The sequence below is a fragment of the Carcharodon carcharias genome, chromosome 13 (genome assembly GCF_017639515.1).
Source record: "Carcharodon carcharias isolate sCarCar2 chromosome 13, sCarCar2.pri, whole genome shotgun sequence".
Classification (NCBI taxonomy): Eukaryota; Metazoa; Chordata; class Chondrichthyes; order Lamniformes; family Lamnidae; genus Carcharodon; species Carcharodon carcharias.
The window spans coordinates 88,943,293-88,970,151 of record NC_054479.1 but is presented as its reverse complement, the minus strand read 5'-3'; the positions used below and the strand labels follow the sequence as shown (position 1 = coordinate 88,970,151).

The window sequence follows — 26,859 nt, the reverse complement described above, 5'->3', positions numbered from 1 at the left end:
TTTCTAGGTAATGACCAGTGTACAATGTACACATTCAAGAGGAGAAAGAGGGGCATCTTTTTAAACCGATACTGCTGATTTTAATCATAACTCCACTCTTCTCGTTTATTCAGTTCTATGTCTTTCTGCATTAAATTTGGAAATCGCTTTATAAAGATCAGAAGACAAAGATTAGAATGTTGGAGAAAAAAAAAGATGCTAAGTTACCAAGCATGCGTTCCTTTTTGGGGTGTTTGTCACGGATCTGTGGAAAACTTCCCAAGCGATGTTCCTCTCGACGCTGAGAGTAGGTTCAAAGTGGGATGAAACGAAACAAATTGTTTCTGAAAAGCCCGCTTTGCTAAGGGATCCATAGGCAACTTTAAAAAAAGACTACCTAATTATATTAGGTTAAACAAGGGCTTAGAGAGAGAAAAGAAACCCCTCTTTATGATAATATAACCCATCACCCATCCAGCCCTGTTCTCCCTAAGACAAACCAAAGCAAGCTTTGTGTTCTCTTTGCCTCAAAGCTGAGGTTGCCAGCTCAGCTTCCTGTCTACAAGAAGACAAGAACAAAGTCCTTAATGTCATACTGCCATCAATTATCAATAGAGCATTGGGAACACACACAGGAAGATGAAGAATTTACTTCTAGCTTTGAGGCATTCTGACCAATGTTAATTTCTCAAGTGTGGTATGGCAACATTGGCCAATTGTCTAGTCATGTGACAGCACCAAGGCGGTCTAAAGGCAATCGAGCTCCCGATAATATAGTCCTTTGGGCTCGGGAATATGGTCATCAACAGTCACCGTCCCTTCACAGTGAACCTGTTGAAGTACAGTAGGCAATGTTATAAGGAGTTTCCGTTGCGGATGCTGCACTCGCAGTTGAAACGCAACCCCTTACATCGGTAAGTAGGGAGCATACGAAAATACACACGGTGAATTAGCAGAAGTTTGCCTTTAACCAGCAGAGGTATTGGGGAAACGAGCAGGGTCGCGGGACGAAGTGGACAGCTCTTTCAAAAGAGCTGGCAGAAGCACGATGGGCCGAATGGCCTCCTCCTGTGCTGCCTCATTCTACCAACTATTGGCTAAAAATGAAACACGAGCGAACAAGGCGCGCACGCTTCAAGTACTCGTCTCGTGTATTCAGTGAGAATTTTTGCCATAAATAAAGGTTATCGTTAACTTTTATTCCGGTTCTCTTAAACAACATTTAAAACAGCACAAGTTAGTCAGAGTTAAAAGAGGGGGGCGGAAATCAGCCCTGGTGATAAGTTCTTTCGCTCCCCCCGAGTTTAACTCACCTTTTGAATTCCTGAGGTAATTCAGGACCACTGAGCATGCTGGAAGCAGGACTTGCCGCTGTCAAAACAAGCACCAACAAATTGTTTCAAACTAAATCTAGCAATGTTTGCATACCCGCTGGCGCAGCCGATCCTGAGCCTGAAATTTCTGTTGGCAAATAACAACAAAAAGCAAAGAAACAATAACTAAAACACACGCACACAAAAAAAAACGAGTCGCCAAACTGCCTTACAGAGGAACCCCTCTTGCGGACTTTTACTGCTGCGAGTCCCTAGACATGATCAGACTGCCGGTCGATCCAGCCACTTCCCCTGCTCGCCACTGCCACCGTGACTGACTAGCTCGCTGGATGGCTGCTTCTTCATTGTCCAAAAATGCTTATTTGCCAAGCAACAGAGGAGCTTTGTGGCACCAAATAAAAAAGCTCCCAGTTGATGGTAAGTTATGGCTCCTTTGTGAGCGCTGTGCAAAGAAAACAAGAGAGATAGGAATTTGGCAGGAAAAATATAGCACCGCATTCTCTTGCGTTTGGAACCTGTATTCTCCGCAAAAACAATCGGGCATTGTTAACGGGAAGAAAAGGCAACTTTGACAGATGAAATATAGCAGAGGCCCCTTCTGGGAAACCTGTAAACAACATGTCACTCACCCGATCGCTCTCTCTTGTTATTTCTCGGGAGGACTAGTCTCACCAGAGTGGTGCAAATTTACTGGCAACAAATTTTTAAGTCATCAGATCAAGTTTAAACCCGACCTCCGTGGAAACGTGAGGAGCCCCCGTGCCAAACTTAACAGTTAACTGCAGCACGAGAGAGAGAGAGAGAGAGAAACAACAGAGCCCCAGTCTTGAGTCTCTTTAATCTCTCCTAAACAAGCGGGCTGCAACTAAGGAGAATAACAGGAGAGAGCTCCCAGTTTCAACGTGGAGGACTCATAATATCAGGACTGATTATCTAGATCCAATCTGACTGGGGAACTGAGGTAATCAGGTAATGGAACCTGACATAAGATGATATACACACTGAGACTAAACTGGCCAATATACTCCAGCATCTGCTTGGAAGTGCATACAAGGCTGTACACATAACACACAACACACAGACCCAACTATCCACTCCTACTGGGAGGGTTCACTCCGCACAAAAGGCTACAGTATAGAGCCCGCCCAAAATAAAAGGCCTTTCATTGTTGGCTTCTACAGGTCAGTTGATTAGATTTTCTGGAGAGAATTCCATGAGGAAATTCCCTTTAAAGCCAGAGTGATTAACTGGGCTATTCTGGGAAGTCGAGTAGACAATAATTCAACAGTCTCTGTAACCCATGTCCATGCTGGCACTGTGTACACTAAAAATAAAAACCCAGACTTTTTGCCTTGCAGCTGGACAACATTAAGGGTCTTCGAGACCACAGGACCAACACCGCAGTCGATAGCCTAAGCTCAGTTGTGGCAGCAGCCAGACAAGACTCCCAGTTTCCATCTTGATCCGCAGCAGTCATCACTTGTATACCCTCTACCCTCATGTTTATCGGGAAAATATTTATTATGTCAAAATCAAAACATTCCTTTCCTTTCGTTTGTGCTCCATTAAGTCAAACCAGCCGTTACAAAGTGCATGAGTGAAAACTTTTCCAATTACAGGGAAGGATTCGACAAATATTGACTATTCTTGGTCAGTGGGGCTACGGTTACTGCTGCAAGCGGAGATAAAAGCTTTCATTGTCCGCTAACAACATTCTCCGGAGCAACTGAAATGCCAAAAAGTAAATGCTCCTCACATCACGAACACGTATACACACATACAACCGTGTGCACACATACACATACACCCGTGTGCACATGTACATATATACAAACTCACACATATGCACACATTCACACATACACGTACTTTCAAGTAACCGCACATATATCATTCCAATCAGCTTTTGCCTTTAACCTTTCTATCCAATAAGTATACAATAGTGAAAACAGACCATTTAAACCGTTCCTGATGAAATGTATCTGTACACACATAGAGCAAATCTGTCTCTTTTACAACTGAGAGATTATTCACATTAGCACAATTAGATTCTTCCCCTTGTGCAGGCAAAACAATTTCAATGTGTTACTGGACAGAAGGTGCTTACAAAGTTACTCTACGCTCACTGGAACCGATGAAAGTGATGATAGTGTTAAACTGAAACATTTAACACACAAGAAGCTACTAATATCTTATTGTTTACAGAAAATAGTGTGGGTGAAATTCAGTTTGTCTTTGGGTTTGAATGGGCATACTGTTGCATTGTATTTAAATTCCAACGCAAAAGGAACAGAACTAGACCGACCAGGATAAATCTTGCCTGGTTCTCGCTGCACTAACGGAGGAGGTGTACCTCAACCAGTGCAGGTAGAGGAAGTGGAAACAATAGGTGCATTGAGTTTACCAGCTGTTCCTGTGTGGCGCTGCCTTGGGACTGCCAGAGTGGAGCTATAAATGAAAAGTAAAGTCCCACTATTTTGGATGGCGAACGAAAAATCGACATATTTGGCAACAAGAAATGTGCGTACAGCGTCCGAGACGAATCCCAATTTCTTTAACTGTTTAACAAATCCGAACCTGTTCTGCACAGCACTGAAACCTAGCTGAAGTTTTCTAGGCAGACTGGCAAGTCTCTCCATATATCGGGAGTGGGATGCGCAACTGTCGAGGAAATGGTTAAGGCCACCTAAGCCGCCTGTCAAAGGATGCACCAGTTGGGCTTCAGCCGGTAGTTCACAGGTTGCGAGGAAACCGGTGAGACAATCAGCTGTTGACTGAAATCAAACCACGTACATTTCAGGTACCCTCCACTCAACTCAATCAGCGGTTTGCCAACTCTTAAAAATTCAAACACTGTATGAAGTAGGATATTACTTTTAAAAGTGAAAGTTTACCATATTCAAACTAATCCCACTGTAAAGATCTCAGACTGACTGAACGAAGGCATAATGGGGAAAAACTTAATTCATAACGTAGAGTCCTTGCTATTTAATAAAGACTACAAGGTGTTCAAATCCATGGTATATTATTTCATTAAGAGCTTTTCAGGAGAAGGGATTTGGGAGTAAAACTGCTGGCTTTGTGCAGCAAGGTCACGACCTTTGACAGCGCTCAAGCTCTTGCCTTTCATCTTTCTATTCCCTCCAGACCCTAACTTGAAGTGAAATTGCACCCAGTAAAGCCAGGCAGACAGAATTCAGCATTGTTACAGAGGCCACGTTTTTTTCTAAACAAAACAGATTTGAACTGAGCCAAGGAAACAAAAATGTATTGTTCTTCACAGATGGAAGCGAGGGTTGCCAAGGTAACCAGATTAATCTCCTTTTTCTACTCCTTCCTCTCTTGTAGTGTGGTAATCTGTGTGTTCCTTTCAAAAAAAGCGAGGCTCAAAGCCCATGCTCTAACTAGGTTCCTAATTAGCTGCAATTTACAATGAAGACAACATGATGAGATAATAGAAATTTGCAAAATAATGACATACCTCAGCAAAATATTCCTCCTCCTAAGATCCATTTTTGTACAAAAAGAACAATAAAGAGGGCCCTTCTAAAGCGGAGCTTGCAAATGGTGGTCTATTATGTGACACAGAAGTTTATTGTTCTGCTCTTGTCCCTCCAATCAACAGCCTATTGTTTGACATCTTAAATAAAAATGACTCAAATACAGGACGACATAATGATCTCCATTCTACTTATGTATACAGAGTAGTCAAAAATGTATCAGCGCCGAATCCTGTACTCTGACGCTTGATAGAACAGTTAGGCCCAAAAGGTAATTTACAATACAATGAAGGTGGGAAATGACATTGTTTCTGGCCTAATCACGCGTCTTCCACTGAGTGAGGCTTGGAGCACTTAGTAATGAAGGGCAGCTAAGCAGGACTGCTAATGAAATATGATGTACTGCATTTGTTTTCATCTGGTTAGCACAAATTAACCAGCCTTCAGAGTGTTAGACAACACTTTTCTCTTTTATCACATCAAACAGCACCACTGGGGGATGGGAAAAGAAAAGAGCTTGCGGGGCGGGGGTTTGGTTGTGGAGAAAAGATTCCGCGATTTTTAAAAAATAAACGACTGGGGCCTCAAAATGTACTGACCTCCAAAGCCATTAGAGGCATGGAACTGAACTGCACTCCTTGCTCAGGCTGCCACAGCCTGGAATTAGCATGTTCACTCACAGCCTTTATTTAAAAGGAAGAAAAAAAACAATTAAGTGGAACCTTGGACTAATCTCATCCTGCCCATTTAGCCTTTCCCTCTGTGATGAGCAGAGGAGGCCAACATCAGCATGCTATCATTCTGCTTTAATTAAAAAAGACACAAACAGTGAGGCTGTGAATTAGAGATGTAACAACGCATTACCCTGATTAATTCGAGCCTCATGTTGGATTAATAACTGTAACAAAGAACAAAAGGAAATTGTTATGTGAATTGCAACCTCTCAGGCCAGGCAAAGGTCAAATCAAAGGATTTGAATTTCATCCGGACTCACTTAATCAATTCCTTGGAAAGAGGACCATATGTACGTTTTGAAAGCTACCCATTGTAGCATGGTGATCAAACCTGGAAGACTGCACAGTGTTAATTTCGAACAGATTCTACCTTACTTCAAGTAGAAACTTAATTAGCGCAGATGACTAACGGATAATGGAAGATATTCCCTGCAGATTTTCTACCAAAAAATGTTTTTAAATAACGATGTGAAAATGATTTCTCTATCCAGAAATGTTTGCATAGTTTTAGAACCAGCGGTCAGAGTTTAAACTGGCAGGGGAGCCTGGTATGCTGGGTGGGGTTGGCGGGGGGTCCGTCAAAAGGTCTGTGTTGAAACCCAAGACGGAAAGTTTCGCTTCCACCAATTTGGAAAATGGCAAAGGAGACCCCGGCTGATGGGTTAGTCTCCAAGCAGCGTCGAATTTATAGTTGGAAACAGCTATCACTCTTGGTTGACAACATTTGACTGTAGCAGTTAACAGCTTCAGGTCTGTCACCTGAAATATTCACATGCTCGCCCATGACATCAGTGGCTCAGTTACCCAGGACGCTTGTGGCGAATGCCCTGGCACAATGTGATGCTGCCAGTCACTAACAGCGCTCCTCACAGGCACAACTAATGCCTCCCCCACCTCCACCCTCCCCGAATCTGTTTCAAATGCACTACCAAGAACAGGCAAAAGGTGGTGAATCACTATTTCATATTGCTGAAGATTGAATCACATTTTAATTTTTAATTTGATCTATTTCTTGGTCTCATGGGATGACATAATTACTATTTAAAATGTAGATTAATTAACATTATCCATCTTCTTCTCTGTGTTTAATGGATCCGTGCTGATTTTTTTTGATCTTCGTCCCAGCTCTGCAAAAAGTAAGATTTTCAAAAATCTTCATTGCGGGCTCATGTAGTTGGGAAGTTGTAATTCAGCTTGGAAACGCAGACATCCTCGAAGGCAACAGCTAGAGTCAATCTTTAAAACAATATCAAGGAAACAAAGGCAGATTATTACCTACAATCTACTCTATTCCTCCTTTATAGACACATCTGGCGAGCACGTGTGGGAAGCGCTAATGAAGAGTTTCCTGACTGAACCGGGTTCTGACTGATCTTCAGGCTCTCCCATGTAGCCTTCGAAAACAAATGCTTCCTTTTATTTCGTCGTACAATTCCAGCATTCCCACCAGTTCGTAAAATGCAGTCCCCGACATGTTTATTTATTGAACTTGTTGCTGGGGGCGGGTGTGGGGGGTGGAGGTTGGGAGGGCCTTTATGTAATAAAATTCCCCGGCAGAAAGGGATCGGAGAAATGTCAAGCAGTAACAAGGGAGGCAGTTTGCATATTTGTCACTTAGCATGACAATAACTGGTTCCAAAAAGTAAATGCAATTGGAAGTATTGACATCCGATGAACTTGGTTTGCCTGCACCTCCTAAGCAAATAAACTCAGCAGAGGCTTAAACAGATATATATCAGTTGGCTGATTGGTATATATGCGCCAAGTATTATGAGACACCATCAAATGTTAAGCATGATCAAATTAAGTCAGTACAGAATGAATAATAGCGCTTCTAACTAAACAAAGAGGTCAAGTTAATTCAAATTGATGTGATCTAAATTGACTAGAGAAGGATTCAGAATTCTGCCTCTCGGAGTTCCAAATTAACCGTGTTTTGTTTTACATACTCCAGGAAACCAGTCATGATTTCCCATTTAACAGCTGTCCCTTAAACACAGATGTATACTTAACTTTGCAATGGGACAGCAAAGTAGTGCAATGTGCTCAGAGCCTCTGAAAAAGTATGAATATGTGATAAACTTTCATCACCCGCCATTCAATCTGTTGTTTCCTTCAACCTCATTTTCTGGAATGACATGGGTTTGAACCTCAGGATTTTATAATCAATAAAGTAACCATGGACTATTCAAATCCAAATTGCTTTGTAATTTAGAATGTGTCTGAATTAAAAAGCAGTGTGTGAATAGTATTTCAAATCATTAACAAAAAGACTGACTTTCTTCACAAAATCAATTGTGTGGGCCTTGCACTTTACAAGGAGCTAGAGTCACTTAAGAGTAATTATGCCAACTTTGCACACCAATCATCACCTCATTGGTTTATGGCTACTGCTAATTTTGATCCTCAGAGTAGTAAGGCACAAACCACAGTTAGAATTGCAAATTGCCTTACAATTGAGCTGAAAAATGCTACTGTGCATGGCAATACATCCTCATTCTGCAGTTACCAGCCCCTGGTGTTGTGGCTCAGTGGTAACACTCTTCCCTTTGAATCAGAAACTTGTGAGTTCAAGTCTTCCCCACAGAGATGTGAGCATAAAATGTAGGCTAACACCAGAGTGCAGTCCTAAGTGAGGTCCTGCTTTCCAGGTGAAACATTGAACTGAGGCCTTGTCTGCCCTTGTAAAAGACTCCATGGCATTCTTTTGAAGAAGAGCAGTGAGTTTTCCTCATTGTGCAGGCCAATATTTATCCATCAACCAACAACACTAATAGCGATTATCTGTTCATATGTCTTATTGCTCTTTGTGGGGCTTTGCTGTGTGAAAATTGGTTGATATATTTCCTACATTACAACAGTCACAGCTCTTCACAAATACTTCATTAGCTGTAAAGAGCCTTGCAACAGCTGGATGTTGTGAAAGGCGCTATATAAATTAAATGCTTCCATTTCTTTGTTGCATCTTTTGCCCTGTTTACACTTCAGATTGGAATGAATACAAATTCAGAATGCAAGCCACTAAATAGACAGTGATCTAGCTCGGGTTGATCTTGTTCAGACTGATCTAGCTCATGTTGGTCTAGCCCTGAGAGGCATACCTTCCCAATAAAGGTATGTATTTGTGGGCATCAGATTACAGTCCACTGCTAATGCAAAAGAGCTAAAAGAAACAAAGACTTTGAATCAGGCTGTTAGTGACCAATTAGACTTTGGTTAGCTCAGTTAGCTAGATAACTCAAGTCTGATGCAGAATTACACTAAGGGTTTCACTCCCTGTACTGGCCGTGGCAGTTCATGGAGGTATGTCTCTTTGCCTTGCCCCATGCTTGTGGAGTGGTGTCCCTCAAGCTATGTAACCAATTGTCTCTCTAATGGACAGAGATGCCTGTGGTCCTTTGTGGACTATAGCTAGTTACTTACTTGGCATCGCAAGCTGCTGTGCTGAGATGCTCAGGAACACATTAGTAAAATAGGAGAGAGGGAGGACTTACTCACTTGGGATTACAAACCGCTGTACTGAGGTGCTCAGGGACACATTAATAAAATGGAGGGAGGGAGGACTACGTTTTCCTGAAGACATGACATTGCCAGTAACATTATCAGCCTTTATTGGCAAGGTAAATCATCTAGTGATGTGTAATTTTGCTGTGACTTTTAGGCTGCAATGTAAAACTGCCACTGAGGAGCAAGAGGACTTCAGGACTGGTGAGGGAGATTATGAAATGTGATACAATCTCAGTTTGGTGCCAATTTTAAACATGCGCCAGGTCAGGGCAAGTTTTTAACAGCAGAATTACAACAGAGCTAGGACAGTTGCACCACTTTAAGGTTGCATTTTTAATTTGCAACAGCTGAAAAATCTGAGCAAACCGGAATTCGCAGCTGCAGTGTGAATGGGGCTTTGGAGAGACTGTGTCAAACAGTCGGAATCTTTCACCCAAACAGCAACTCCACTGGAAATGTTTTGAATGGGTTTTAATGAAAAGTTTGTTTCAGTTAACTCCATACCACATTTGTTTTGTTTTAGGAAAGAAGTAAGATTGCACAGGCTGGAAACTTTGGATTTGAAATGTACTGCAGTATGAGTTTGTAAATTCATGTGTTGACAAGTTGTGATGGTGATGTATCTGTAAAGAACAAATGAAATTTGCATTCATCAGTATGGGTAGCGTAAAGAGTGAAAAGACTGCCCATACAAGACTTTAAATAGGATATAGTGGAACACTAAACAAACACCCAGAAACACCAAATCTGTTGTTCTTTTGTCCGGGTCAACTAACACTTTCTAATCCTGTCATACAAACCTTCCTGCGGCATCCAAAGGACCTAATCCACATAGTCATACAAGACAAATTCTTTAGCTGCTATAAAATGGTTACACAAACTACATCTGGTCTCAGATTTACCTGACCAAGGAAGGTTCAACTGTGATCCATAAATGCCAATACCATTCAGTATCAGTGACTAGATCGTGTAGTTGTTGTTTAATTAGACAATTCTATAAATCTTGGATTATGCTAATCCTGTGTGTTTTGGTCAAGTTACAAACATTGGTGGAGGCTTCAGGTACAGGCAAGAAAAGGAGCTAGCTCCATCCCCAAATAAAAAGAGACTTCACAGTGAGAACCAAGGGATAAACTTGATGTACAAGCATACTGCACAATGCATTTTATTTACACATTTTTGGGTGATTTTAAATATAATCATTTATTTTAGTTTTATTTCCTTTGTTTAATGGGGCACTCATGAAAGGAGTTATTACTAAGATGTCCATTATGTCTGGCACTCCATCTGTTACTGGTTTCAAATGCTTTAAGTAAACAATTTGCTTGAAAGCTTACCTTATGAAAGCTGACTCAAGGCACAATGCTGCTATTGATTTGGAGAGTACTCAGTTAATTTCTAACAATTACAATTAAGTTTTATGTCAAACAACAGCATGCAGAATATCAATAGCTGTTGGACAGCTGACTAATGGCTGGAGGACACATGTGGGGCTACAGTCAAGAGGTACAGAGGTTCATTGAGGAACCTCAAGAGGGCTGCTAAACAGAACAGAGACTATATAAAGTGATATGAATCGTACAAACAGATCAGAGGAACAAATGAAAGAGGTCAAGAAACAAATATAATTAAAAAGGTAAATCTACAGTGCACAAATCAAGGGAAAATAAGAAACTCTGCACTGCAGTAGGAAATATCCATTCCACAGCCTGGCATTTGCATGTCAACAGGTATGGCCGGCAAAGTGAACTAATGTCTTTGAGTGCAAATGGCATTATCTGAACATGCAAAAACAGGGCGGTAAAAGAGTGAGAAAAGGCCATGCAACCTATCTAGCTTATCCTGTCACTTGGGTCCACCTACAGGATCAGGATCTGCTGTGATTGGAGCCTGCACGCCCAGCAGCATTGCGTTCAGGAAGAGTGAAGTTGAGGGAGGCAGCAGGGAAACCATGAGGAAACTGATACGGAACAGTATCCCTTGTTTAGATGTGAATAAAAATACATCTAGAGCAGGTTGTGTAACTTGCCAGTAAATTGGGAGGATTCCATTAAAGATTGGTGTTAATATTGGAAGGGACAGTACCGTAGTGCATGGATGCTCAGCTTCAGTTCTGCACCCACTAAAGTTGTGCATAACTGTGTCTTTTCAGCCACATTTCAGTGATCACACCTAATCTCTCCTTTCCAAGGCAATGACTCATGCTGGGCATTAGCCCCTTGGGAGAAGATAACCCTTCTATGTTTCATATATAAAATAAAAACAGAAAATGGTGGAAAAACTCAGCAGGTCTGACAGCATCTGTGGAGAGAGAAACAGAGTTAACGTTTTGAGTCTGTATGACCCTTCTATGTTTCATCAATTGGTCAATCATCATGGTTCAACCTAGATTTATTAATTAAGATTTGCATCATATTTACTTAGCTACTTGACTATGGCTATTTGACAGGCAAATCAGATCGTATGCTCACCTGACATTCAAATGCACACAATTAGCAGAGAAAGCTGGATAGTAATCAAGAGTTGGAACTCTGGGTGATTTTCGCTTCCCTGGCCCAGTAACACTGAACGCAACTGCAATGTTCCCTACGTGGCCCTGATTGTGATCAGGTATGCACCAATGAATAAGCTAGGGACTCTCATGGCTTACATAGCCCAGTACCATACTATGTTGAATCAACCAGTGAAATTCCAAGATTTCCACTCAATCATTAACCCTCTCCTTGCTGCTCCCAGTGTGAGCCTTGTTGCTGGGTTCATTGTATAATGTGTTTTAATAGATGTTATACTAACTGTGTTAGGAATGATGAGGTAGCCTATAAGTCAACTATGGGAGGTGGTAGTGGTAATGTTACTGGACCAGTAATCCAAAGGCCCAGGCTAATGCTCTGAGACACGGGTTCAAATCCCATCATGGCAACTGGTGAAATTTAAATTCAATTAATAAAACTGCAATATAAAGTTAGTTTCAGTAATGGTAATCCATCTGGTTCACTAATGTTCCTTTTATGGAAGGAAATCTGCCATCCTTACTTGGTTTGGCCTACATTTGACTAGCTCCATAGCAATGTAATTGACAGTGGCAATGACCTGCCAAGCTATTTAGTTCAAAGGTAAATAGGGATGGGCAACAAATGTTGGCCTTGCCAGTGATGTTCATATCCTATGAAGGAATTAAAAAAAAACTCCAAATTTTTGCAGACAACAGCGAATGAACAGCACTCACCATTAATTACACAGATTTTCCCACAAGCTTTCTGTGGGCTTTTGCACTGCAACTTGCAGTAATTGGAGAGTCAAAACAGCGCAGCACATAGGATCTGAGATCTGTGTAAACAGATTGAAGAATCCCTACTGAGCCACACAGACTCTAAACCAGGAAGTATAAGTTAGAATATTTCATTCAATATAAAATCACAGACAAGAAAGTAAGAGGAAAAGAAAATTGGGATTAAGAGAGAAAGAGATAAAAGAGACAGAAAGAAAACATTTAAAAATTTCAACTTTTTATTTTTTTTCCATCTCCAGCAATACATAAATTCTGAAAGAATGAGACTCCACACCTTTAAAATAAATTTTCAGCGCAGGAGAGGTTGCTTGGCAGTAATTATGGTTAATCACACTGTTAAAATTCACTTACACTTGAATAGACAGGTGCTAACTTTTTTTGGCATGTTTAGTGGATATCTAGTTCGTAAGTATCCTTTATGCATTTGACTATTGAGTGTCTCAACAAGAAAATGTAGTAAAGCTTTTGGAGGAACAAAGCAACTCAGAAAGCAACTTCATGGTTTCCCCCTTTAACTGCACATATCTGGAGGCCAGAAGTTACCATCCAATTTACTCCTTAGCACCTCTCCGTTATTCTTACCACAAAATCTGGGCCCATCATTTCACTCCTTAAGATATTTTGATCTTTTCATAGCATCTAATTGTAAACCCCTCTTCTCTTCTGATTTAGAGAGAAAAATAAAATCTTTGAATATTCATCCTGCTTTTGTTTACTGTGGTTTTAAAGACATGCATCTTATTCAGATTCCTTTAATCCTTATTAGATAAGAACAAATTATTCCTTTCCCGCTCATGGATGATTGTTCTTAGACCTGTCAAACCTTTCCAATGACTCTGTACTTTTCATACAGTTGCAACTCTTTTTCAGTTCATTATGGGTCAATCCAACCTTGCCTTCAGTAGATATTGGAAAAGTCTTCATCCTTACCTTGCCAGTGCTAAACAGGCCTTCTGATCTGAGTACCTTGTTCTCACTGCCAAAGCCAAGTCTTATAGGTTAAGTCATGTATATGAAATCAGGGAGAGTCAGTCTATCTTGTCAGCTTAACTGGCTGACAGGAATCCAATGATCTATAACATAATTTTATTAAACAAGTACTCTGTACCTCAATCTCTTTGTCCTGAAAGAAATTGTTGACCACATATTTAAACAAACAGGAATAGGCCATTCAGCCCTTCAAGCCTGCTTCGCCATTCAATTAGATCATGGCTGATTTCACCTCAGCCCCATTTTTGCACCTTTGCTCCATATCCCTTGGTATCCTTACCTAACAAAGTTCTGTCAACTTCAGTCATCAAAGAGCAACTGTCCTAGGATCCAGTGTGTTTAATGAACCATGTAAGAACTCACCCATTGTCCCAACTTGGTCTTTGGTAATGTGAGCATATACACCTATGTGAGTGCTGTTGTGTCTAATCAGCATTAATGGCATAAATGTTGCAGCTAAATGCAAGCTTATCATATTTCCTGACACCAACAAAATACTGAGAGCAGTGGGGAAGGAGGATGATACAAAAGTGTTCCACGAGTTCTTAGGTCAGTTATGCAGCTGGGAAGATAAGTGATAAATGAAACTCAACACTGATGAAGAGACAGTACTGTACACTGGTTAAAAAATCAAACACCCCAGCTGTGGATGGCACTGACAAAGAAAGCACCATGGGAAATCATGAGTGCTGAGCTCCTCTAATATTCCTTTGCTGTTTGTCCCATGTGCTGTGAGTGGCTTCCCAGTGGGAATGTTAGGGGGAACATTAGTACCAAGTCCTTGATTTCCCATCTAGCACCATCTTCTGCAATGAGCTCCCTCGGCTCCAAGTGAGGGAACCTCATTATTGCACATTTAATGGAATTGAACGAGTGGAGGTAGACTTTCCACATTCAACATCTGGAAAACATGGGGAAATTTTAATGGTGACAAAGAGGTCCTCGCCAGCTAGCAGCACATATTGGAACATTATGGACATCAAAGAGAAAAGATGGATCCCAGAAAAGGAGAACTTATATTACACAGGAAAACCACAGGCAACTTCATAGCCAATTCTGAAGTACAGTTACTGTTGTTATGTAGGGAAATGTGAACGCTAATATGCATACAGCAAGATCCCACAAACAGGAATGGGGTGAGTCATTAATTAAACATTTTTAGTATTGCTGGTTGACAGGGAAATCATTGAATCACTCTCCCGCAACCCCTGCTGCACCCCAGCTCCACTCTCCTTTGAATAGTGCCATTTTTATATTGGCCTGAGGGGAAGGATGGAGCTTCAGTTTTAATGCCTCACTTAAAAAATGATGAGATGTAAAGTACAGTACAGTACTCTGTCAGCACAGTACTCCCCCAGTACTGCACTGAAGTGTCAGCCCAAGATTAGGCACTCAATTCTCTACTGTAGGACTTGAGCCCACAACCATCTCATCCAAACATGCTTCCACTGAGCTAAGGTTGTAAAAGAACCATATCTGAGTCACAAACACCAGAAAGATATGTTGAGTTAGTCGGTCTCAAATGAATAAGCAGCAGTGTGGTACAATTGTTCATAGCCCCCAACTCACCCGAAATCTGGGTTAGGGTGGGGAAAAATTGGGAAGGGCTCCAACTCCTGATTACTATGTAGCAATCACTGCTTATAGGTCGCATGAATGGACATTGGCTGGGGACAGATTGTACTTGGCTGAGGTGTCCCTCATTGTTGGACAGTCTGCTGATGCGCATTGTCAACAAGTTAATAATGATTTTGTTACAATAACGAATGCAGGAATTTCACCCAGCCACTTTAGCCCATTTTTTACAAAAAAAAACAGAGTAATTTCCATCCATTACATATAAATGTTTACAGCAAATTTGCCATGCGGGTGGTTGAAGAAAAAGCATTAGTAATGTTTGAAAATGATGCTGTCTGCTAGATGGAACAGTAGGGATGCTAGAGGAATAAGCTTTGACATGCAAAATGGCCTTTTCCCATCTTCTGACTATTCTTAAATAAAAATATTTGCATTTATGCAGCACCTCATCACATCAAAACAACTCAAAGCTCTCCAAACAATGAATTACTTTTGAATTGAAAGGACCATTGTTATATAAAAAAAGTGGCATCCTTTGAAGGAGAAATATCACACAAACATTCAAGAGATGAAAAACCTTAGGAACATAGGAACAGGGGTAGGCCATTCAGCCCATTGAGCCTGTTCCATCGCTCAATTAAATCATGGCTGATCTGTAGTTCACAGGCATTTTTTAATGTCACTTCTTGAAAGGGCAACATTTGCAAGAATAATGCGAGGACTCTGCTCTTCAAAGAACATGCTGGAGAATTCATGACATCCATTTGAACAAACTAGAGCAGGCAGGACATTGGCTTTATCTCTCATCGCAGTGATGGATGGGACCACCTTCAGGTTTGCACTGGGTTTTCACTCTATATTAAGAGGGACGGGTCTTGGTTTTGCAGCTTAAACTCACAGGCACACAAGAGAGGCAGGTGTGTTACCCAATGGACCAAGCAGTTTTTAGCACATTGCATGTGCTTGAGGTGAGGGGGATGGGGGTTCCATTTTTTTCAATTTTATTTTCTATTTTTTTCCATTTCAGGTTCTCCAGGGAGCTGGTGAAATCAGTCACTCCACCAAGTCAATTATATAGGCTTCTTTGAGAAAATAACATTTTGGGATAGAGCACATGTGTAATTTGAGACATGATGTGCCATAAGTGTAGCAGATGACTTTGGACCTATGGCTCCCAAAGATTTCCACCACTGGAGTATTCCTGATCTCATGTCTGGGGAACCTGTTCCATCGTTTCACCACTCACTCTCTGAAAAATTGCTTCCGCAGTCTTGTTTTGAAGTTATGCCATCGCTTCCCCCCAACCCCCATGCCCCTCACCTCAAGCACAGGCTGTGGCCTTTGGTTGTACTGTTCACAGAATAGCTTATCATGGCCTACAGTATCTAGTCTCTTTAGTGTGCTAAAGACTGCTTGGTCCATTGGGTAACACTCCTGCCTCCCTTGTGTGCCTGTGAGTTTAAGCTGCAAAACCAAGACCCGTCACTCTTAATATAGAGTGAAAACCCAGTGCAAAACTGAAGGTGGTCCCACGCATCACTGCAATGAGATGTAATGAGGCTCTGTAATTCTAAGTAGAGTTAATCACTGGCTGCACAAGATCCACACTTCAGCAGCTCGTCAAGTTAAGAGCATCTTTAAAGGGGCGAACCATTAGATTTATGTTAGGTTAGGAACTGGTAGATGGTAAAAAAAAACCTAGGTTCATTTAGTTTGCCTTCTATCATTTTGCTACTTGCATGATACATCGAAAGTGAAGTAATTGGCTAATCATGGCCATCAATATCCATCAATTAATCTACAACATATTCAGACATGACATGTCAAGAAAGGCCTGGTTTTTACCAGGTCATTCTGCATGACCTGTGGGTTCCGTTTGTAGCACCCTCTCCTGCGAAACACAAATTTGTGAGTTTTCATCCAACTCCAGAGACCTGAAGCCAAAATATTGCCTGACACCTCAACACAGCACTGAGGGAATGCTGCGTTGTTGGAAGCGCTGTCTTTCCAGTGTTAAACGGATGTCCCATCTGCCCTCTCAGTTAGATGATAAAGATCCCACAGCCTTATGTGCAGAAGAGCGAGGAGTTTTCCCTGGAGTCCTGGCCAACATTTATCTCTTAACCAACTTTAACCAATAATACTAAAACAGATTTTATAGTCATTTATCTCATTGTTGTTTGTGGGATCTTGCTGTGTGTAAATTGGCCTTTGTGTCCCTTACATTGAAACAGTGACTATGCTTAAAAAGTATTTTATTAACAGCAAAGGATTTTGGACATTCTGAAGTTGTGAATGGGGTTATATACGTGCAAGTTAGTTCTTTCTTTCCCCTCTGTCTTTCTTCCTATTGGGATTGCAGGTTGGTAGCGTAAGGCCTGCACCTCAGCAACTGGTGATTCTCATGTCCCACTGGCACCACTATAAAAAGCAGCTCAAGTGTTTACAGACAGTGTCAAAGTGGGAACAGCCCCACAAAAATGCGCGTGCTAATTATCAGACAGACCTGTCATTCGTGACTGCATTGTTTCCTCTACGATATGCTTCAGAATACACCAGTTTTTTTTTACCACTGACTCATTTCTAATCAGTATCTATAATAATTATTGTTTTTAAATAAGTGCGTCTACTCCTTTCGACTGTCTGGAGTTAAGGCAGTCAAAATGAAACAGTACAGAAAGAGATGTGACTGACAGTTCTGTCACCTGAACCGTCCCCCGCCGCCCAATCTAACCTTGATTAAAACTTTCTGGGTGACATCTGTTCCATTGCAAACCAAGTGTTTGCAATTTTCTCCTCTCAAAAAAGCAAAGTAATCCCTGACACCATTGTAATGATTAAGTGGGAGCCATAGAATGGCCATTTGCATACAGAATAATCAGCACTGAACAAGCACATTGTAACATAAATGCACACTTGCCAACCTTTTCATTATAAAAATAGGTAGGAGTATTTCTGCCACTCTAAAAGGTCCGCATACACAGTACATGACATCCATGTATCTCGAGACTTATTTCCAAAGGCCTAAAAGAGACAGATTTCTGCTAAGAAAGAATTGGCATTTATATACCATCTTTCACAACCACAGGACATCCCAAAACAGCCAAATGAAGTTATTTTGAGTATAGTCACAATTGTAATGAAATAGCTAATTTGCTCCCGTACTATCCTTTAAATAGTAACATGGAATTTTCAAAATTCAATCTCTGAATGTAAGCATTGCTGGCAAGGCCAACATTTATTGACACTCCCTTGAAAAGGTGATGGTCTAACTTATTCAATGCAGCATTTTGACACAACTGAGTTGCTCACTAAGCCAATTAAGAGGGCAGTTAAGAGTCGACTACATTGGTGTGGGAATGGAGTCATATACAGTATAGGCCAAATGAGGTAAGGACAGCAAGTTTACTTTCCTAAAGGATGTTAGTTGAACCAGTTGGATTTTCACGACAATCCAAAAAGGTTTTTTGCAGTAACAGATTTTATTTCCAGGTTCTGGCAGCTTGGTTTAAAATCTTTGGCTTTACTTTCAAGTCTCTCCATTGGTCTCTGAACAAATTAAATTGAAGGATAGGCAAAGACTAGTTAGTCCATCAAACCCACATCACACAGCTGTGACACCTTACCCCGCTTTGTGAAAACTTTTTCAGCCTTAACTCTCAGTATGTGCCCCCTACCCATACCCTTTCACCTCTGATCCATCATACATCCAACCGACATTCTGATCAACTATCAACGGCTTCAATCATTATGCCTCAGCATGGTGGAATTCACTTTTCATGTCTCCATACAAGCTGAGACTCTCCCCAACTTTAAAAGTCTCCTCAAAAACTTTTGAACCAAGCTTTTGGCTATTTCACCCATTCCCTTCCTCTTCCTTCTTTGATCATGTTGTTCATCGAATGTGTGCTTGAGTAAAACATTTTGCATACAACCTAACAGAAGAACTGGCTCCCCTCTATTTTCTGCTATACAGTATTGAGTTAGGAGGCTTTTTCTAATTTTCTTTTTCTCCCAGACTTCTTCCCTTCCCTTTTTCCTTTCTTGAAGGCACAACTCCATGTTGGGATGCAGTTGCTACCCAATCTTCTCCTCCCCCCAAACCCTTTAATAGGGACAGCTAATTAGTCGCATGCTACTGACAAGATGCGACCTCAAGTTCCACAGACTGCTGAAAGGGGGTTGGCCCTGCTTTTTGGGCTGGTCAGCGGGCCCTCCACTGTGAAAACTAAATCCAGCCCATTGTTTAAATACTGGAGAAAGGAAGCATGGCTTATCCATTGGATGGGAGCTCCAATTATCAAAAATTCACATCTGAAGTGCAGTGTCTTCAGCTACAACATTATTTTTTTCATTTATATAACACTTTTAATGTTGTAACTGTCCCAAAGTACTCCTCAGGAGCTTAATCAGACAGGAATTAACACCGAACCAAAGAAGGAGACACTAGAATAAGTGACTAAAGTTTTAAGGAGAATCTTAAAGGAGGAGCAGGCAGCTGAAAGTGAAGGAATTTTACAGCTTAGGGCCTAGGTGACTGCCAGTGGTCAGAAGAAGGAAGTCAGGGTGCACAGGAGGTCAGAAATGAGGAATGCAGCATTCTTGGAGAATTGTAGGACTGGAAGAACTTACTGCAATAGAGTGGATTGTGTCCATGAAGGGATGAGAAAGTTAAATTTCAACTTCATTTATTGATTCCAAATAAGAACTATTGCAAATTAGACACCCACCATCAGAGCAGTCAACACAAGGCATCTTCTACATATATCATTTTCAAGCATCCTTTTTTCTGACAAGGCATAAAATGAGAACCGCCACCACCCCACCACCACCCCCCCAACCCCCCAACATCACCAGCACCACCAGCACTACCGTCTACCTGCTCTGTTGCTTTAGGTGGATTGTTTAAAGGTCCCATTGCACTATTCAGGGATTTTTCCAAAACATAGATTAACTGGTCAATCTTCTCTCTGCCGTTTATGGGATATTGCTAGGACCAGAATAGTTGTCCTACATAACAACAGTCACTGCACTTCAGAGCAACTCCATGTATATGAAACTCTCTGGGGTGGCTTTGAGATGCAATTAAACCCTGATTTGTATACATTCATGAGACTCCCAACTGCTTCCAATAGGTACCTCAGCCACTTAAATGCAGTGAGCAGTTAAAATGATGGTCAGTGCAATTACAGCGGAAACAGAAGTAGCTAGGCTGAATGCTGAGTAGGTTGCATTAAAATCGGTCTAATGGTTGAAAATGGAAAACAGTGTTCACATGTCTTACATTGGAGGGCCAACAGGCATTTATGAATTCCCTGAATCCTCATTCTCTCTCTCATTCTCTTCCTTTTCCTATTTGCTTTCTTTCTGCAGCCTGCCTTAGTATGAGGCCAATCAACACTTTCCCCTTTAGCTACATTAAACACATTTAAACCACTCACCCTGAAATATCCACGTGTTCAACTCTCTGTCGCCCTCCAATAATAAAAAAGCAGGAAAAATGACACAGGCAGGTGAGTAAGAGATTGCAATCTGACAAGAGTTTCCCATTAGCAACAACTTGCATTACACGGAGACTTAAGTACAGGATAATGTCCCAAAGCACTTCACAATTGGCCCAAACAGCAATACTTTTATGCCGCCACTATTCCATTCAGAGGCCATTATGATGTTGGATTTGATGCCAGATTAGTGCCCCATTCCCTGCTTCATCTGTCAGTTGTGGCTCAGTGGGAAGCACACATGCTTGAGTTTCTAAAGTTGGGAGTTCAGATCCCATTCCAGAGACCTAAGCACAAAATCTAGGCTGACAGTCCAGTGCAGTAATTAGGGAGTGTTGTACTGTTGTATTGAAGGTGATGTCTTTTGGGTGAGGCCCAGGCTGCCCTCTCAAGTTCATCAATTTCCTTTAGGGAAGGAAATCTGCCGTGCTTACCTGGTCTGGCCTACATGTGATTCCTGACCCAAAGCAATGAGGTTGATTTTTAACTGTCTGTTGAAATGGCCTAGGAAGCCACTTAGTTCAAGGGCAATTAGGGATGGGCAACAGATGCTGGCCTTGCCAGTGGCATCTGGGTCCAATGATTGAATAAATGAAGAGGACCTAAAAGTTCCAATGGCACCAATTTGAAGAACAAAACAGTACCCTGACCAATACTTATCTCACAACCGATGTCACAAACAAAGATTATACAACTCATTATCGCATTCCAGTTTGTGGGAGCTTGCTGTGTACAAATTGGCTGCTGTGTTTTCTATATTACAACAGTGAACATGCTTCAAAAGGTTGTAATGTGCTTTAGGACATCCTGTGGTCATAAAAGTAACTGTACAAATGCAAGTCTGTTTGTCCATCTTTCTGTCTTTCTTCCTCCAACTCACCATACTGTACCCTCTGCAATATAAAATCCTAACCCTACAAGTGCCCATGTTCCACCAATCCTCAGATGCTGCCTTAACTTCTAACTTTAGAAAGCTGTCTCTCGGACAAATCAATGTCTATACACGTTCAGGAGGAATCAAATATAAAGGATAACACTACGGCATCGTCAAGAGTATCTAGTGCCACTGGAGTAACTCTTCTCAATCCATTCCCCTGAGCCTAGACTACATCATGACAATCAACAAGAGGATAAAATTCCTGATGCTTCGCCTCCCCCATCACCCTCCAGTCCATTGCTACACTTCATACCTTGCATTCATAAATGAACAGAATCAAAGATAAAACAAATTGGATGAGCATCTGAGAGAAAAACTTTGCATTCTTACAGGGAAAAGACAAAGGAATGGGCCTAGCCAAGTTGTTCTTGCTGAGAGCCAACATGGACACAGTGGGCCGAATAACCTCCTTCTGCACTGTAACCATTCTATGATTGTATTAAATCACAAGCTAACAACAATAACTTGCATTTATATAGCACCTTTAACATAGTAAGAATCCTGAGGTGTATCACTAGAGTACAATCAGATGGAAATTGACATCGGGTCGAAGAAGAAGACATAAGGGCAGGTAACAAGAAACTTGATCAAAGAATTTTGTCATAAGGAGCATCTTAAAGGAGGAGAGAGAGGTGGAGAGGTAAAGAGGTTAAGAAAATTAATTGCAAAGATTAGGACCTAGACCTGGCCTCTAATTGTGGGGGGATATAAATAAGGGATACATAATTGGGAAGAATTGGAGGATTGTAGGCCTGGTGGAGGTTACAGAAACAAGGATCAGAATTTTTAAATTGAGATCTTGATTTAGTGTCCACAAATCAATTGGACAGGGCCAATGTCAGACTTCTGCATAACCAGAGCTGCAGCCCTTGCAATCTGGACCGATAGTGATGGTCACGTGAGGTTGTTCCTTTGTACAGTTCTCTCAGCACATTTTGGAACAGTGTGTTTAGTGTTATCTTATTCCTGCACTTTGAACAGCGAAAAACAGAATCATCATAAACAAAATGTCAAATTCAGAAAAACATTCGCCTGTATTTTAAATGTGGAATTCAGCGTCTAAACCCCAACACCTGCTGCTATAATTACACAAGACAAATCCTGCAAACTGCGCTACAAAGCATGCATATAATTTCACCCACTGGTCTAGCTGGGGAAATCTGGTGCTTTGTCTTCAAACCAGACACAATTCTAAAACCAGTCTGAATATCATTTGAAGGTTTAATACCTGCCATTTGTGGCTTATTAACTAGTTCGCTACAAGCTACTACTGTGATGTTACTTCCCATAGCTCCCCTGCCATGTTAAGATGCTGTCTGGTGCCCACTGCAACTGAGAACTTTACCTATCCAGAGAATATCCCCAAACGCCCTCTTCAGCCATGAATGAGTTGGGGGTACTTTGAATTCAAACTTTCGCTTCAAGGCAGGACAGGAGAGTGTAACTTGTGTCTGTCTGTGCATTATATTTAACGCACTTCCAGAACATAGAGAATTGTCACATATTAGCAAAGTTGTTCCACTTAAATGAAGATAATTCCATCATTTCCATTGCTGCTTCTGCATCCCTTATTTTCCTCTTCAATCTTTTCAGTAGCAGGAGCCCTTTGAGACCTCCACACTGTAGCTGGAGAGTTTACTACATAAAAGGCGCTATACAAATGAAGGCTGTTAAGGTCACAGAAGCCAGAGGTCATGTCACTTTTGGCTGCCTAACCAACATTGGCCATATTTCTTAGTCTGAAACAGATCAATGTAGAGACCTTCCATGCATTCACTGTGAATAAGTAAGAAACCAAGGCCCAGAGACTCACATTCTAAACCTGGGCTCATTTTCCCTTTCAGCATCTGAAACTCCGGATAAATGGACCAGTTAAAAAGTATAACCAGTTATAACCTTTATAACTGGTTATACTTTATACCCAAACTCGTAGCATGGAAGATTTAACCCCTTGTCCATACATCACTGCCACAGTAATATTAGGAAATGAGAATTGGATGATTCTATAACTGAATTCTTCTGAAGTTTAAACCTGTTCTCTGATGATTAAAAAACAAATTACTTGTTAAATTATTTTCCAGGAGAATTCAGGTTAGCTCATTTATGTGTGTTCCATTTTAATAGCCTATTCTCTGTCTGTCTGAAGTGAAGAAGGGCACAGAGGACCTTCTGCAACTGGCTTGTCAACATGAAGCCAGGCTTATCCCCCAGATTTGACTCCCTTCCTCCTCAATGGCCAGCCTTGTCTCAGTGGTGGCACACATGCCTTGGAGTGCAAAAGATATGAGATCATGCCTCATTCCATTGAGACTGACACTCTAGTGCAGTACTGAGGGTACGGTCCACTGCCAGAAGTGTCATCTTGTGTATGAACCATTAAACTGAGGCCCCTGTCTTCCCTGTCAGATGTATGTAAAATATTGCATGACACTATTTTACAGGAGAGCTGGTAAGTTTCCCCTGGTGTCCTGGTCAATGTTTATCCCTGAACTAATATCACTAAAGAACAGATTATATGGTCATTATCACAGTGCTGTTTGTGGGAGTTTCCTATATGCAAAGTGGCTATTACTTCTCTTATGTTGCAACAATAACTATACTTGTACTGCATTTGCTTTAAAACAATTTTGGGACACCATAAAAGGCAATATATGTGCAAGTTCTTTCTTTCCTTCACATTTACCTCTCCCTGATGGTTAAGTCTCATTCTTTATTCCAATATTCAATTCGGATCAGGTCCTCAAGTTTGGAACTGACTGGAGAGGAATTCAATCCTGCATCCATTCCCACTCTTTGGATATGTAGCTTTATGTGCAGCATTTCTGTATCATCCACAAAGAATCCCTTGACTTGCTTCCATGCCTTTTACAGTTTGGACCACCTGATCCGCTGACAAAGTTTGATAAGCTCATGAAGGCCAGGCTCAGTTAAACTAGCTGTAGATATTGTGCAATGGAGTTAAACTAAATAATCAGAAGAGGTGCATTTTCACCATGGTTAATACTTTATGGGAATTACCTCATTTTATTTCTGTTTTCATGGACGAATCTGTGAATCTGCCAGGAGTAACCTCATCACGACAGAACACACGGTCCATAAACATCTGAAACATAAATTCTCTTTCAGATCCACTGTGGTTGCATTTGGGACAAATCAGAATATTGCTGGTTTTCCACTGTTTTATTGTGGAAACAGTTCTTAACGATAGTATACAAACTTTTGCCGATTCTGAAGCCATTCAGATTTTATAAAGTAATTTTCTTGTCAGTTTTTTTCTTTCAGCCTTACTAAGGTACAGAGCGCTGGTGCCAAACATAGAGTTGCCAACCCTCCAGGATTGTCCTGGAGACTCCAGGAATCAATGAGTAATCGCCTGGACACTGCTGCAAGCAACTCAGGCAAAAAATGTTTTTTTTAATTCATTCCCGGGACGTGGGTGACTCTGGCAAGTCCCTCATTTGTTGCTCATTGCTGGGTACCCTGAGAAGATAGTGGTGGAACTGAATGGCTTCAGAGGGCAGTTAAATGTGGGATTGGAGTCACACACAGGCCAGACAGCAGGTTTCATTCACTCGAGGATATTAGTGAACCAGTTGGGTTCTTTTTATGACAATCCAACAGCTTCGTGGGTCGTTTTTACTGAAACCAGCTGTTCATTTCCAGATTTAATTGTTTTTAAACTGACTTTTGTTAAAATTCAAATTCTCAAACTGTCATGCTGAGATTTTTCACATGTTTAAATAATATAGAACTTCTGGATTATTAGCCCAGTAACATTACAGCTACGTTACCATGCCTCTCACTCAGTAAGTTGGAAATATAAAATCAATCTATGGAGCCAGCTATTGGACAAAGCTTCTGGTCACCTTTCACTTCATATTTTCAATAATGTAATCTCCTCTTCTCCCTCCCATTGCCCCACCGTGCCTCGTTGAAGCACATTGGGAAGTTTGTTTTTTCTATTAAAAGCGCTATACAAATTAAAATTGTTATGATGTATAATTGCATAAAAGCTTTGAAATAATAATAAAAAGTGACCTCATCATTCTGATTGAAAGGAAACACATAATTGAAATCCAGCTAAATGCCTGCAGTGTGCATAATCCCTATGAAGGATCTAACATGAATCGTAGGGGGGTTTCAAGTTGTTGCACTGCAACTCCAGACAGTGTTATTAGAAAGGTCTATACAGTACCAAAATGGGATCAATACAGGACAATGGACAACATCCTTGTCCATTCAGACTGTCCACACAACTCTATCAAATGTCTCTTTCTCTTTTTCCCTCATGGTCGAGGTTGTCGAACAATAGCCGGAGACTTAAAGCAGATTTACGTGCACCGTATTTGCAGAGGACAAACTATTCTTTTATCCCGCTGAACTGGGTGTGAGAGAAAAAGCTGAACCATTACAGCTCTCAGTGCAGAGTACATTGAATGGAGATTTGCAGATCACTAAGTCTCCCGATTAGGGTTAACCGCTTTAATTAAATAGGAATGACACCCAAAATAATAATAAGAGAAAGAACTCGTAAAATGATGAGAATTCAGCTTGGTTCGGAAAGGGGCTGAGGCGGGAACAAATTAAGTGTGGAAACATTGAGATAGAAAACCTTGCATCCCGACCCTCTCATTGAAGTTTATCCCCAACGCAATTGGGAAACTTGTTAGAAGCCAACCTTCAAATCTGGCATATTACAGTTTTCTATATGTATGTAACATATATATACAATACAGTTGAACTTTCTCTCTTTTAGATTTCAGCCCAAAGATTTGTCGTGGGATGGTAGAGAAACAGTATACAGGCAGCGTTTTGTGGTTTAATTAGCATGGAATACGGGCCCTTTCATGTGTAATTCAGAACATGAACACCTGGTGTGTGGCACATCAAAGCACAGGAAAAAACATGGAACAATACAACAGAGGCCGAGGACAACAGAATGAGATAAGACAAAATGTCTACGTCTGACCTCCAAGCCTGCTACAAATAAACCTATAGACTGCATCACCTAATGGGAGGGGGGCTCCTTAAAGACGACTTTTTATTTCGATTTGATTATTTAAAAAAAAACTCAAATTAAAAGAGAGGGGGGTCTAAAAAATATGAGGTGAAGTATTACTTTCTCTGTAGTGACAGAGTTCGCAGCCTTTTTCAATTGCTCACTGTTAATTTGCAGTGAGGAATGTGTCACATATTATAAACCCTCCAATACACAAACATCTCCATCCCCCCCCCACCCCTTTCACAGAAACCAACACCAGACAACAGCCTCACAAACTGCTCAGCTGCAACTGTTCCAAGTCGAATAATTACAACTTGTCAAAAAGAATTAATTTTCCCATTTCTCATAAAGATGTGTAAAAATTACCATGTTATTATACACTGACACTCTCCGGAGGCGAGTACAGAATTTAATTTTGAATTCTTTCCGCACATTAAATTAAATCCATAAATAAGAGTTTAGGCATTCAGTTGGAAGCATATGTTCGTTAGGAGAACGACATCAGACA

At 41.0% G+C, this 26,859-nt stretch overlaps 1 protein-coding gene across 3 annotated transcripts in view; it reads right to left on the bottom strand.

Moving 5' to 3' along the window:
* The window catches only part of sox5 (SRY-box transcription factor 5), a 406,357-nt gene that overhangs the window by 317,507 nt on the left and 61,991 nt on the right, over positions 1-26,859 (bottom strand). For 2 of the 3 annotated variants that reach the window (XM_041203209.1, XM_041203210.1), the window contains exons 1-2: positions 1,526-1,547; positions 1,293-1,350 (exon numbers count right to left, since the gene is read on the bottom strand). The exons of the other annotated variant lie outside the window; for it this stretch is intronic. In XM_041203209.1, coding sequence (XP_041059143.1) covers positions 1,293-1,330 — 38 coding nt within the window. In that variant the 5' untranslated portion in view covers positions 1,331-1,350; positions 1,526-1,547. Of the gene's footprint in view, positions 1-1,292; positions 1,351-1,525; positions 1,548-26,859 lie in introns of those variants that run through there. 3 annotated transcript variants of the gene reach the window in all.